The 13,536-nt window shown below is 38.5% G+C and overlaps 1 protein-coding gene across 1 annotated transcript in view; it reads right to left on the bottom strand.

Annotated features, from left to right (window-relative positions):
• The window catches only part of TFAP2D (transcription factor AP-2 delta), a 73,593-nt gene that overhangs the window by 47,737 nt on the left and 12,320 nt on the right, over window positions 1–13,536 (bottom strand). The window contains exons 4-5 of the mRNA XM_032920017.1: window positions 6,900–7,065; window positions 4,081–4,199 (exon numbers count right to left, since the gene is read on the bottom strand). Of these exons, the coding sequence (XP_032775908.1) occupies window positions 4,081–4,199; window positions 6,900–7,065 (285 nt within the window). The remainder of the gene's footprint in view (window positions 1–4,080; window positions 4,200–6,899; window positions 7,066–13,536) is intronic.

Raw genomic sequence — 13,536 nt, 5'->3', positions numbered from 1 at the left:
CCAAATAACAATATCAAATTCTAAATAAAAACCCAAATCTGGACATGAAAACACTCTGCAGAACACCATTTGCCATATCTCATTATGTCATTTTGAACCTGGACCAAATGATCGTTTGGTGGATTGTGATATACTTCTATATATATTATTTTTTTGTCAATCACAGTGAATAGAGGTTCCTCGTATTACTGTACAGTAGGAAATACGTCTGATTGGTGAGGGAATGTAGTTTGTACAAAATGTCATAAAAGACTTTCTTTTTCTACATCATAGTTTGGACAAACTTTTATACTAGGGGAGAATGTGGAAATGTTGGAAATGTGGACTGTTTTTTTTTACCTTAGATTTGTTTTCTTCTGCCTAGTTATTATTTACCTCAGGCAGGAGTCATACTAAAAGTAGAAATCCCTAAAATCCCTGGCTTTAATAGCCAGTTGCCTTGTTTCAATCTAAAGGCAAATTTCCCTACGTGCAATATCCCCAGCTCTTTTCTCCTGAAGAGACAAAGAATAGGTGGTGGGGATCTCTGACTCTTTCTCCCAGCACACAGCTTTGCAACTATAGACAGTGCTGCCTTTCCTATATGATTTGACAATTGTCCAGGGAGCTTTGCATGATGGTAAAGGACAATTGCTGAAGCTAAATTGTCAGAGACAGCTCTGGAAAGCCTGAGTGGAGAGGCCAGCCATATACCTTGACAGGTTTCTGTGGGCAGGTGCAAGGAGCAGCGTGCATGTCTCCTGGGTCTAAGAAGAATGAGAGATGCTCCTATGCAGAGTGAAGGCAAAAGTTGTGTCCCAGGAGAGGGACATTCAGCAACTGAACCTCCTACTCTCCTTGGCTTTGCCTCCTCCGGGTGCTCTATGCAACAGAAATGCTACCCAGGGTGAGGACAGATAGGCAGAAGGTGGAAAGAAAGTTTTTTTATATTTGTAGGGTGAGAAGGGAGGAGGAACAAGTGGAAGGATATTTAACAAAGGCTGGTAGGGGAGAAGTGTGACAGTTGATAGCAGGGTGAAAAAAGTAACTTTTGACTTATTTTTCTTGAGAGTTTTGGTCCCCAAATGATGAATTCAGTGTCAGACACAATTCAGTGTCTAGGAAATTTAGTGTCTTAATTAGGTTTGATAGGAAAACAGATTCCAGATTTTTTCTGCTGGCTTTTTGTTTGTTTTGGGTCTTTTTTTTTTTTTTTTTTTTTTTTTGGGGGGGGGGGGTTTTTTTGTTCGGGTTTTTTTTATGTGTGTAAAAAATCTCATGGTTTTAAAGTCATTCATGTATTGCTTTTACCTTCATCTGCAATCACATTTATGCTGTGACCTGTCCAAACAGAAGGGGACACCTCTCCTCACACCCTTTCTTGCTCCCAGTGGGGAGGCCTTTGACTCCTTTGAGCCAGCAGCAAGGCTTAGTTCTGGCAATGCTAGTATTTAATGGAAGAGCCTTTATTGTTTTAGCTAAGACATAAGAATTCTCCTATCAGAGCTGGTAAGAAAAATGACCTTTCCCTTCACCTAATTTAGGCACTAGAGGGCATCCCTCACCTACAGGTTGCACAAAGATATGTCCCATACTACTGTGGAGACTCTTCACTCTCCCAGTCTCTTTCCACCCATTGTGTTGATTTATGTGGATGACAACGTAAAAACCAGAGCTGATCTGTCAAACAATTCCTACTTTGGGCCCCAGAAGTCCCTACCAAAGACACTAAAATGCAACCTGACAAACCAAGAATAACAGTAAACACCACAGCGCCATGCTGAACTCCAAAAGAAGTAAGCTCGCAGAAAAAAAAAGGAGCCACAATAATTTTCATAATGGATCTTCACATGACCACCACAGCCTAGAAGTTTATTACAGTTCCACTGTTGAACGTAGTGGTACCCCCCAAAAGTCAATGATTTTAGTCTATTTTAGAGGAAGAATTGTATTAGTCATGCCGGAGACTGTCGAGATGGCTTTGGTTAATATACCTCATCACCATGCAACTAATTTTGTCTTTTCTTACCTCAAACAGATATACAAGAGGTTGAGCACATTTCTACCATACAGAAATATTAAAGGCCTCGATACATCAAAGACTGTTAGGACCTTTAGTAATAATAAACTTAGAACCATCTAAAGTAGTAAAGAATGACACAGTCAGGGGTCATAACAGTAATGCACCTAGTATTTAGGGATTTAATAAGACTAATAAATCATGATGTCAAGTTCTGTATTGCCATCACACAGAAAAAGCCAAGGTTGTTTTCTTCATGTCCTGTAAAACACAGAATAAGCCTGTGTCTTTCAATTTCTGCCTCTTCCAACAGCAGGAGCCATTGAGGGACGAGTTTTCTTGCAGTAACCATGTTACAAGTTAGTACCACTTGGAAGTAACATCTGCATGTACAGAGAGGACACCTTCTACTACAAAGATTTCAATGAGCACTGCCAAGTTTGCAGAGGATTGGTTCACGCAGACAGAAAATTGAGCTTCATATGTGTTTCTGTTGGAAGGTTAATGCACATGGTTGAGCCCTTTTTCCCCCCCAAAAAAAAAAAAATTCCAGTTAGGACAAATCATAATTAGCCAGATCTAGGCAAACGGGCTCTGCTAAAATGATCTGTTTCTTCAGTATATATCTTTAGGACTCACAGTAAGGCAGTCCAAAACAAAAAGCAATACCATAGGCATGATAAGGAGGTTTGGCCTTGGCTTTAAGCAAAGGGCCAGTGAGGAAGCACAGCTCTATCCTTTGGGAAAAGGTATCGAATTCTGACTTACCGGTAGAGGTGACTTTGCCATCAGTCCAAGACAACCAGTGAAAGAGAGCTTCCTCCACTCTCAATCTCTGTCAGTAGCTAGCCACATATGCCCTGTTATTCTTCCCTGTAAAGACCCAAGATGTGTGCAGGACTATGAGAGTAGGAACAGTCCTTACTCTCTAAACTGGTACCCTTTGTAAGACTGTAACTCCATTACAGCTTTCTTTTATTACAAGCAGATGTGATATGGACACACTTCTATTTCAGAGCAGTCCCATTGTTAGTTCTCTGTACTCAATGGTCCCTGAGAAGCTCAGTCCCTCCTCTTGGATGTTGAAAAACCTCCACTGTTGCAGATTTGGCAATATTTCTGCCTTGGGAGTCTCCATCCTTTGAGATAAAACCTCAGCAGACAAGTCCTGAGCAACCTTTCTTATTGACCCTGTTTTAAGAGGAAGATTAGACTAGAAGATCACAGAGGTCCCTTCCAGCCTCAATCTTCCTGTAATTCTGTGATTCTGTGGTAATACGTGCTGAGACCTCAGCTTGCTTGCCTAGATCTGTATGGTCCTTTCAGGTTATGATCCTAGAAAGTGTTGACCTTTAGGATGAGCTGAATGCTCTCAGCATCAAGGAGGAGGGATCTGAAATTCCCAGAGCTGCTACTTTCAGCCAGACAACAAAGTAAGTACTTAGTGGATTCACCCAGAATAGAAGAGCTTCAGGTAGAGTTTCTTCCCTTTGCCTGAGGGGTTTGAACCTGCATCTCCCAGCTGAAGGTTTGAAGAGCCTGGCAGTATTTGGTGAGTGATATTTAAACAATAAATAAAGGCCAAGGAAGTATCTCCTGGGCCTGTCTAGAGTTTATCTGAAAGCAGATTTCATTCATTTAAGTGTGGGGAGGGAAAAGGCTTGTCTAAATATTATGCCTTCTTATGGGAGAAAAAAAAATCATCACATTTTTGGAACAGCTCCAGAAAATTCACAACTTAAAAAAAAAAAAAAAAAGAGGATAAACAAACCTACTTGTAGAGTTGGTATGAGACATACATCTCTCACAAGAACATTTGGATCATTGATTTGTAAGACAGATCCCAACACAAAAAGCACAGATCAATGCTGAGGAGACTGCAGGACCAAACCATTTGCTGGTGCCAACATGTCTCAGAGTGAACTTCCATTTTGCCACTTGTTCTGTCTGTGGTTTTAGGCAAATCAGTTCAATGTGTACAAAATACATATTATGATATTTAACACTGTGATTGAAAAGTATTGCATACAAGGAAACATTTTAATTAAATTTATACTATATTACAATATTACAAGCCCTACCTTCTACCAAGGAAGTCAAGAGTGTGACATTTGCTGCTTTTCTTCTTCCTGCAGGCAAATTCAGTCCCAGTCTGTCTAATTTTTCTCGCAAGCAGCGTCCTCCATTCTTGGATTTTGCTCTACCATGAGAGAACAGTAGGAGAGAGAAGCTTGTCTTTATTTTGCACTTTTTTCCCAATGTTAATGTAAGTCTAAAAATTGCACACACCTTATTGACAAATGTGTGGGGTAATGCCTGCTCTAATGATATTAATGGAAAATCTTTCAGAGCTCTATTCTTAATGTCCTGCTCACCTCATGAGTGTCTTTCATGTTGGCCCTTTGACAAAATTAGGCATTGTCATGCCTGTCACAAGAGCATTAGATCTTCAGACAGCTTTCCACCTAGTGGAACCCATGATCCTGATTTGGGCATGGAGCCTGGTATTGCAATGACTGGATATAACACTGACTGTGCAGCCACTTATATCTAATTTAGCCACCCCAGGCTCCAAAGACAATCGAGAGAGAAATTTGCATTTCTAGAATGATATTAAGCAGACATCTACAATGAGGGGACTTTACTCATCTCTCTCACCTGACAATAAAAGGAACCAGATAGCTACTCAATTGTAGATGTTTGTGTGGAATCCAGCTCTAGCAATCCCTCTATAATTTATGTAGAAACCTGGGTGCTTAGAAATGTAGCCTACAAAGCCCAATACTTATAAGGAAGAAGGATAAGGCAGTAGGAAATGCTGAAGATAAACTCCCAGCTATCATTGGCTATCTATGCCCCTATTCCAAATGCCTACGTCACTTGGTTCTCACAAAATGATTCCTGGTGAATCCCACACCAGCTTTTCTTCAGTACCTCAGTGTTTGAATCATTTGAGAAATATTCACTTATGCAGCAGACTTAGGTTCAATTTCTTTCTTAGCGTCAGGGAATTTTAACTTGTGACTTTTAGACAAATGCAGCAGCCAGCTGGCAGCAAACAGCTAATGCTAAAATGCTTAAACATTGAATAGAGCAATGACTGGAACTCATATCTCTCCCATCCCGAATGAATGACTTGGTCGTTAGATAGTAGAGTCATCAGTACAATTACCTTGGCTTTTGTCCAACAAATATTTAATTAGCCCCAAATGAGATTGGGGGGCCCTTATCTTAGAATAATCAGTTACTGAGTATTAAATATGCCTAATTAGATGTGCAGGTTCAAATTTCTTTAGGCAGAAGAAGAAACCGAATTTGGAATACCACCCTTTGGATGGTAATTTTTGCCCACTAAGTGATACCACAATTTTGACCATGTTGTATGTCATGAAATGTCTTCTGAGCACACTATCCTTAAAAAATGCTAGTTGGAAAAATACCTAGACAGTGACAGCTGTCAGGATGAAAAACCAACCCTGTCTGGTCTCAGGCAAACCATGAACAAGGTTTGGTTTTGCTACATCTCCCCTGGTCAATGACAAAGTGTTTGAATCTGTTCTCTATTTGTAACATGTACAGGTATAGCTTGACCTATATTCATTTACCCTCTCTGCTTCATAAGACAGAATTAGCACATCCAAACTGCTGGCTGGACTAGCCCCTGGCTTTTGCTAACTCCTGAACCACGCCCAGGGTTGATTTGGAAGATTGATATTTGGTCCAGGTCAAAAACATATGGAGATCATTCTAGCATTTTAACAGAAGAGAGAAATAATTCCCCATGTTCAGGTTGATGACCTTGCATTCTTAATAGCTTGCACTCATATAGATGAAGTCTGTGGTATGATTATTTGAAGTTAATATTTCTGTGACTATTAGCTGAAGGCCTCTCCTAGATGAAGCAATAACAGAGGAAAATGTTTGTGGACATAGATTTTGGATTTCATTGTCTATAGAGGCAGCTAAATGAGGCTTATGCCCTTGAAACAATTTTATGATCCACAGTCCTTACTCTGCAAGATGGCTCAAGACAGCTTTTGGACTACGACATATCTTAAAATATTGCAGGTTGGTTAAAATGACTTTCAGTATAAGTATGAGCATCAGTGTGGCCTTCAGTGACAGCAGTGAAATAGCCTATGACTTTGCAGCTAGCTTTGATCAAAGGGCATTCAAGTAGCTTATGCCATCTAAGTTGATGCCTCAGGGACATTGCGACTTACACATGCCTGGCTGAATTACAGTTGCGTTCTTGTTTTCCGCTTGCAATGTGAGGCACAGTCTGCCACTTCCCTCCTTTCTGCTCTCTGCAGGTGTCTACTCTGGTCAGTGAAGAGTCAGAAGCAAAATTTTATCTGATTACTTGCTTCTCCTTCAGAATCTCAAAATAAGGAAAACAAAACCAGTGTGTTCTGTCTTTTCTGTACTTAAAAGATATGCAAAGGAGAAATGAAGAAAAATAAATCTCTACACCTCTGTGTTTTAGTTCTTTGTTGGGTGAGGGCTGTAACTATACTTGGTAGAACAATTTACTTTGAAACAGTTTCTCAACAAGATTGTCAGATTTATAGCTCTGATGAAATTTTCGACACACTGAAGGTTTGGTTTTGCTTTGTTCAAAACAAGGCAAAGCGACACTTATTCATCTCTGATGAGTAACTGAACTGAGGGGGTTAAAAACAAAAAGCAGTTCACCAAAAAATGTAAACATTTTATGAAAAATGTCAACACAATCTTCATTTTTCTCATTTACTGAAAATTTCCCTAGAATCAGTCTCCTGTTTTCTCAAACTGTGACCAACCTATCCAAGTGAGGAAAAGAACAAAACTTCTTTGTAGAAAACAAAATCAGAAAAATTACAGCACTGTCTAGGACTTTTTACTCTCACCTTCAACTTACCTTCTCAAAATACCTCCTAAGAGGGAAGCATTGAGGCATTCTGGTGGTGAAAGGCGCCTCTTCACCTCTGCGATGGTCACTTTGTACTTCGAAGTGGAGCTGAGTAGTGATAAGCGACCAGGAACAGAGCAGAACAGGTCGGTGGGGTTAACAACGCATGTGCCACCTATACATAAAAGAAATGTTAAAGCTGGGGAAACCTCATATTCCATGCTTTGAGAAATTCTGTCATGAGGAACTAACTATTCTGTTGCTTACTTGTGGTTGTTGTTGGGTTTGTTTTAAGGTGGTGTGGGTTGTTTTTTCTTGTTCTGTTTTTTGTGCATTTGTTTTTAAATATTGTATCACATTGTTGCTTTGAGAAAGATACATGGATTGAAATTTCAGCCTGGGAAAAATGAATTATTAGATCTCATAAGCTTTGCAGTAGAAGTGGATCGTTATGGCTATCTGATATCCTTGCATTTCATGCTCAGTAAAAATTACATATTATCACTGAAAGACTGTTGTTTCTAGTATGATTAATATCAAAACAGTGAACCAGATTCAAGTATCACTCATGATTTTAAAGAATTCAGTTTGTGAAAAATTTAGAATGTTGGTTGGTTCTAATGAGAAATATTAATTTTTAACTCTCATAGCAGTGTTTAGGACTACAAAGATGCAACGGTACTATAGGCTTTCAGTGATTTGCAGCTAGAACAGCTTTCCACACCTTTGAACTCTCATATACTCCTTCTAAAGTAAGGTCAAACCCTCAGCTGATATTAATGATTGAAATCTATTGAGCTACATCAGTTTATCTCAGGTTAGTTTTGGAATTGTTTATTTCTTGAAAGTGGCAATTACTTGGGCTGGGTCTGAAACTGCTGAACGATCACCAAATCTTTTAATGAAGGCTGTGATCAATAACTCCTCAGGCAAAATTGAGCTTTTAACTTAAAGTTAATATGAGAGAGCAAAAGAGAAAACTTTCTCTGCAATGGATCCAAAAGGACAGAACAAACTCCCAGGAAAAAAAAATAAATCTTAAGGACTAACACATATTTTATCACAAGTGCAAAATACTTTTCCTTGACCTGCCTTCTCCAACCTGAATACAATAAAAAATTCTGTGGAAGAAATAAATCTTACCACTGCATTCACAATTCTTCCCTGGGGGAAAGATGAGAAAAAAGAATGAGCTGCATATGACAAGTGATATAAAATATCATATAATTCAATGCACTACTAGGAGGAGTTCAGGTGGTTTATGTGAGGATGATGATATAAAGGCCTTACAACAGAACGAATCTCTGCTCATCATTCATGTTTAAAAGAAAGGTATTGTATTCTTTAAGCTACAATGGCAATGTCTTCTTTCTGGTGAACACCATTACCTTTTGCACCACAAAAGCTCAATTTATTATGCTTAAATTTTTAGTTTGTAATCTAAATTCTGAGAATAGAGTAGAACAGAACAAAACAAAATAGAATGAAAAAATAAAACAATAGCTCACTTAAGACAAGATCCTAGCAGTTTTACTTCATCTTCTTCCACAAGTAATTCCTCTCAAAATTAAGGTGACTATATATGTTCTAGTTTTAGCAAAGACTTCATTAAAGGCAGACTGTTGCTTGCATACATAAGGCAAACATAATTTCTTTCAAAATATTTCAGCTCTTGAAGGTATATTTAAACATTTCTGTTGACAGCAACACCAGAAAAGAACATCTCCTGGTATAAATCCCAGATGGGTGAGATCCTGACTCAGTACAGCAGGGTATTTTACGGCTTTTCTAATTATCGTGAAGGATAGATATTAGTGTCCACTTCTCAGACAGAATATAGAGACAAATTGTGCATCAGCAAACATATACACATGAAGGACACTTACATTTTTGCACAGCTCAAAGCTACAGTTCATGAGCTTGTATGCTCAAATACAGAAATCTGGTGCCATGTGCCTGAAATGTTTTGGGGTTCCTTTGTTTTTGTTTTGGTGTTTGAATTTAGTTTTTTGTGGTGGTTTTTGTTTGTTTGTTTTCATATTTGAGGCAGGGCTGCACAGAAATTTGTAAATATTTTCAATCAACATTTCCAAACTTCTGGTTTGTCAGGTACATTTATGAAGAGTGTTAGCACTGAGTAGATTTGTTTGTTTGGCATCTCCTGCCACACAATACATATACACACGTGTACATATATACGTGTCGAGAAAACAGTGGAAATGTGCACATATTTATTTACTTCAGTAAGTTTGTAAATTTCATAATGAGACTACACTGAAATCAATGTAATATTAAAGTTTACCTTCTTGCCAGGTTACGCCAGTATGTGCATCATTTATGCCGGATAAATAATTGTTCGTTTAATCCAAAAACCTGTTACCCTGCAACTGCTCCTACCCTAACCAGAATTTACTGGAATACTTCTACTTATTATTTAGAAGAAGGTTGCTTACAGTCTAAAATGTTTAAAAATATCATGTCTATGCAACATGATCTTAAAAAAAGAAATTCCAGGTAAGCCAGGTATGGGTTAAAAGTAAAAGAAAACAACAAGTTTAAGTCATTTGCTTTCCAGAAATATGGAGAAAAAGTTGTAAATTACAAAAAGGTAAAATCTGTTGAACATAATTACTTTACTATATTAATTATTCACTTGACACAGTAAGAGAGAGCGGTGCGGTGCTTTCTAGACAAAGCTATGTCTCTGTCACAAACTGTGTGCATTTTTGAAGGCATGGGTCTCCTACCCCAAACACCACCTTGGGGAGGACATGGTTGAAGTCCTGGCCTTTACACCAAGTGGTAAACTGGAAAAGGCTTGAGAGTAGATAAAGGAAGGGTTGCTGGAACGAGAAAGGAAAGGAAAAGTGCAACTACATCTTCTTTCATTTCCGAGAAAGGAAAGGAAGATGAAGGGTTAGGTTTCTTGCCAAACACACACATTTTAGTGTATTCCTTCCCCCATATTCTGATCGTTCATTAGAGTAGACCAATGATTTTTTGAACAAGTGCAGCTCAATGGAGAGAGGACAAAGTATGTATTAAGTTGCACTAAACAGCAGTAGCAATAACAAGCTTTTCTATCCCGTCAACTCATGCCATTGTAGGTGCTGTTGTAAAAGGTAAGCCTTGTTCAACTGTTGAGACAGTCTTGTCACAACAGGGTATTTGAGAGAGGGCTTGCTAACAGAGACCAGCTGAAGAAGGAGAAGAAAATTACCTTGAAAATAGAATGGAAATAATGTCTTTTATGAGTCTAGCAATTCAACTTGGAAATCCTTATTCATCTTAGCAGCTTTTACTTGTTTAAGAAATCCTTACAGATTAGCTTCTAGTGCCAGGATACATAAGACCCCATCAGCTCATCAAATGAAGAGCCCCACACATAGCATAGCAAACTAATGTGCCCACTAGCATACAGAAAGAAGACTGCATTGCTCTCTGACTAGCTCTCCACACCATTGGTCCTACAGCAAGGCTAAGAAGAAAATGAGAGCAAGCAGAAGGTGAAATGACTGGTAGGATCATCCAGCAGATTGCCTCAGCAATTTCATGCTCCAAGTACCTTATGAAATGGGACTGTGAATGTAAAAAAGATTCTTTTTAGGACAACTGTTTATTCCCACAGAGAAGTGATGAGGTGGTCTGGTCTGACATCATCAGTTGCCATAAGGTACTGTGTTAGAGATTACTGTAAATGGTGACAGTTGTGCTCTTACAGGCATAGAGGTTTTAAGATGCAAGGTAGATAAGAATTAGATGAAGGCGGAATATCTTTAATATTGCAACTGATTGATAGATTAGAAAAAAAATAAAGGAAAGAAGGGAAGCTTTCAGGTACACAACCCCTTCTTCAGGGCTTCTCTTTCATCCAACTCTATTCAATTACTTCTTTCTTCATGACAGAGTTGAGTTTTATCCTCTGATTTGTCATCTTTGTGTTGATTTCAACAAATATGATCGTTCAAAAGGAAAAAGATGAGTGAGGAAGAGATATGATTTGTGCATCGGGCCAGAGTTGGGTGAAAGACCCAGGGCCATATACTGAAGTGCCTCAGCTACCGAAAAACCTCGGGAGATTATATATAACCTGATATAGCTGAAGATGTCCCTGCTCGTTGCAGGGGTCACTTCCAATGCAAACTATCCTATGAGTCTATTCTACTCTAGTCTAGTCTATGCTACTCTGTTCTATTTTATGTTTCTTATAATATGATTATTGTCGAGTAGTCTCTGGGAGAAGAATAACAAAAGTCTGTGTTCATTTTTTGCTACCTTACTTTTGGGGCCCAAACCTTTTCTCTCTAGCTGACTGGTTCATGATCAGCACAACATGTTCCTTTGTGTGAACTGGTCTTTTGATTTGTTTCTCAAGCCTAGAATGAACAAAAGTTAGGCTATGTGATACTGAAAAAGGTAGTCACAGCAAACATTATGGGAGTATTTTCCTTTCCTATTCCTGTCTCCCCATCAAATAACACAAGTCAGTAAAAAATGCCAACACAAGCTGATGATGGGTTGTGTAGATGAGAGTAGCAAGAACAACAGAGCCATACTCTAACCCAACAGTCTTGTCAACACAACAAAAATCCCAATAACATATGATGCAAAAAGAGCTCAGTCTGTTTTGATTGTGGGTTTCCCTTTGTATAGATGTAGAGGACAATGGGGTGGCTGGAGTGTGATGATTTATTCTGATTTAGTTATGTGCTTGGGCATCTGCTGAAATGTGAGTATCCCTGACGCCCTCAGAGTTAAATTTTTGTGCATCTTTTCATTGACAAAATACATATTCTCACATATTTTATGCTTTTCATACATAATGATATTACTTTGTTAGGAATTAGAGAGAGAGAAATATCAGTTGATGTCACTGTTTAAATACAAACACTTTTTAAAATGTTTGTCTATAAATCTATACAGATACACACATCCTTACATTCTTCAAGGTCATTTCTTATTTGTTAATAGTAACAGCTACAATATGATGGGTATTTCATATTCATTCAAGATGAGGTAGTCCCTTTCTCCAAGATATTCACCCATAAATATCATGCACTTATGGAAGGAAACATCATAACACACTGGTGACAACAGCACAGAAGTACTGTGACAACAGTGCAGAAGTACTGTTTTGGTTTTTTTTTTCGGGATATATGCATATTTGTGTGCTTGGGTACATTATTAAGTATAAGCACGCCTGAGTGCCTGCAGATTAATCTTACATAAAATATTAATAACATGCTATGCTTTTTATTAGTCTATTATTTATATCTACAGGTGCTGTCAGTGGGAGTCTCCAGCTTAATATATTTTCTGCTCTGTTCTGAAATTCTGGCAAGTTTAAAATACATTACAAAATGAAGAAATGAAACTCTGCTTCTCCTTAGCTTTTTTTTTTCCCTAGCAAGTAGCAATTCTAAGCAAGCAGTTAACTGCTTAGAATTTATCAGAACTATTTAATCCCATGTTCATAGAATAGCTTAGAATAGACTCACGGAATAGTTTACATTGGAAGGAACCCAAAAGTCTATAAGCAATTTGAAATATTCTCCAAGTTGTCTTCACATGACCCAATCATAATCTCAGGAACTAAATATTCAAAATTCTAAAATTCATCTACAGTTGTCAGGAAAAAATAGTAAGTACTGTTTTTTGCTTGGTTTGTTTGTTTGTTTGCTTGCTTGCTTGCTTGTTTTTCCCTCAGTTATTCTTTTGGCTTCACTTAAATTAACAAACTTTGAACCATGTAAGTAGCTTGTTCCATGAACAGAAACAATTCTGAGATAATGATGTCCCTCGTTACAACATTCATGCTAACAAAACAAAGACATGCCTTTGTGCACAAAGCATGAGTTTTTTAGTATAAACCAGAAGATTCAGTAGGACCGAGAGGAGAGTCAATAGTTTTTAAGACCAGCCTCTTACCTCCACAGTCTTTTTAAGGCCATTAAGAGTGTTAAGAGTTTTAAATTTAATTAATGTTAAAAAAAAAAATATAGCTTGGGAGAAGCAAGGTATTATGGTGGAAAATAGAATAATATAAATAAGGGGTATTGTTACAGGAACTCAACTTAAAAGATTTTATGAACTTGCAAAAGAATGTTAAATCTCAGGCCCCCAGGACCAGAACTGTGTTGCTGAACTGTACCAGAACTGACACAGGAGCACTTTTGCAGCTGCTAGTGTGAAGGATAGGACCCAAACCAAAGCCAAAGGAAAAGAATCTACTTCATTCCTCTTTCCTATGCACAAGCCATAAGAACTTATCAGTGCTTTCCAGTGCCTCTCTGGATCTCCTTTATGGCAGAGGTTTGAGAAAATAGCTGTGTGTTGCTGGCTGGTGCATATTAACTCATGTGGGATCCTGTGGGGTGGTGGGACAAAGGTTGGAGCAGGCTGTATGTGGTGTACATGTGTGCGTGAGGGTGTGGCATCTCACAAGCAGGCTTTGTGTGGAGCCAGGGGAATAGTGTTGAAAGGAGGGGGACCTGTGCTCAAGAGACACTGGCAAGTTGTGTGGGTTGTGTGGCCACTTCTGTTGTGCTTCTACACACTTTGTCCCTTGCGTGTGTGCCTGAGTTTATGGGATGCCAAGGACTGCTCTGCATGAGAGCAGTACATGTGTGGTTCTGAGATCTCCACT

The sequence above is a fragment of the Strigops habroptila genome, chromosome 6 (assembly GCF_004027225.2).
Source record: "Strigops habroptila isolate Jane chromosome 6, bStrHab1.2.pri, whole genome shotgun sequence".
Lineage (NCBI taxonomy): Eukaryota > Metazoa > Chordata > Aves > Psittaciformes > Psittacidae > Strigops > Strigops habroptila.
Note: the sequence above shows the minus strand (reverse complement) of the source record. Positions and strands in the feature narration are given on the sequence as shown.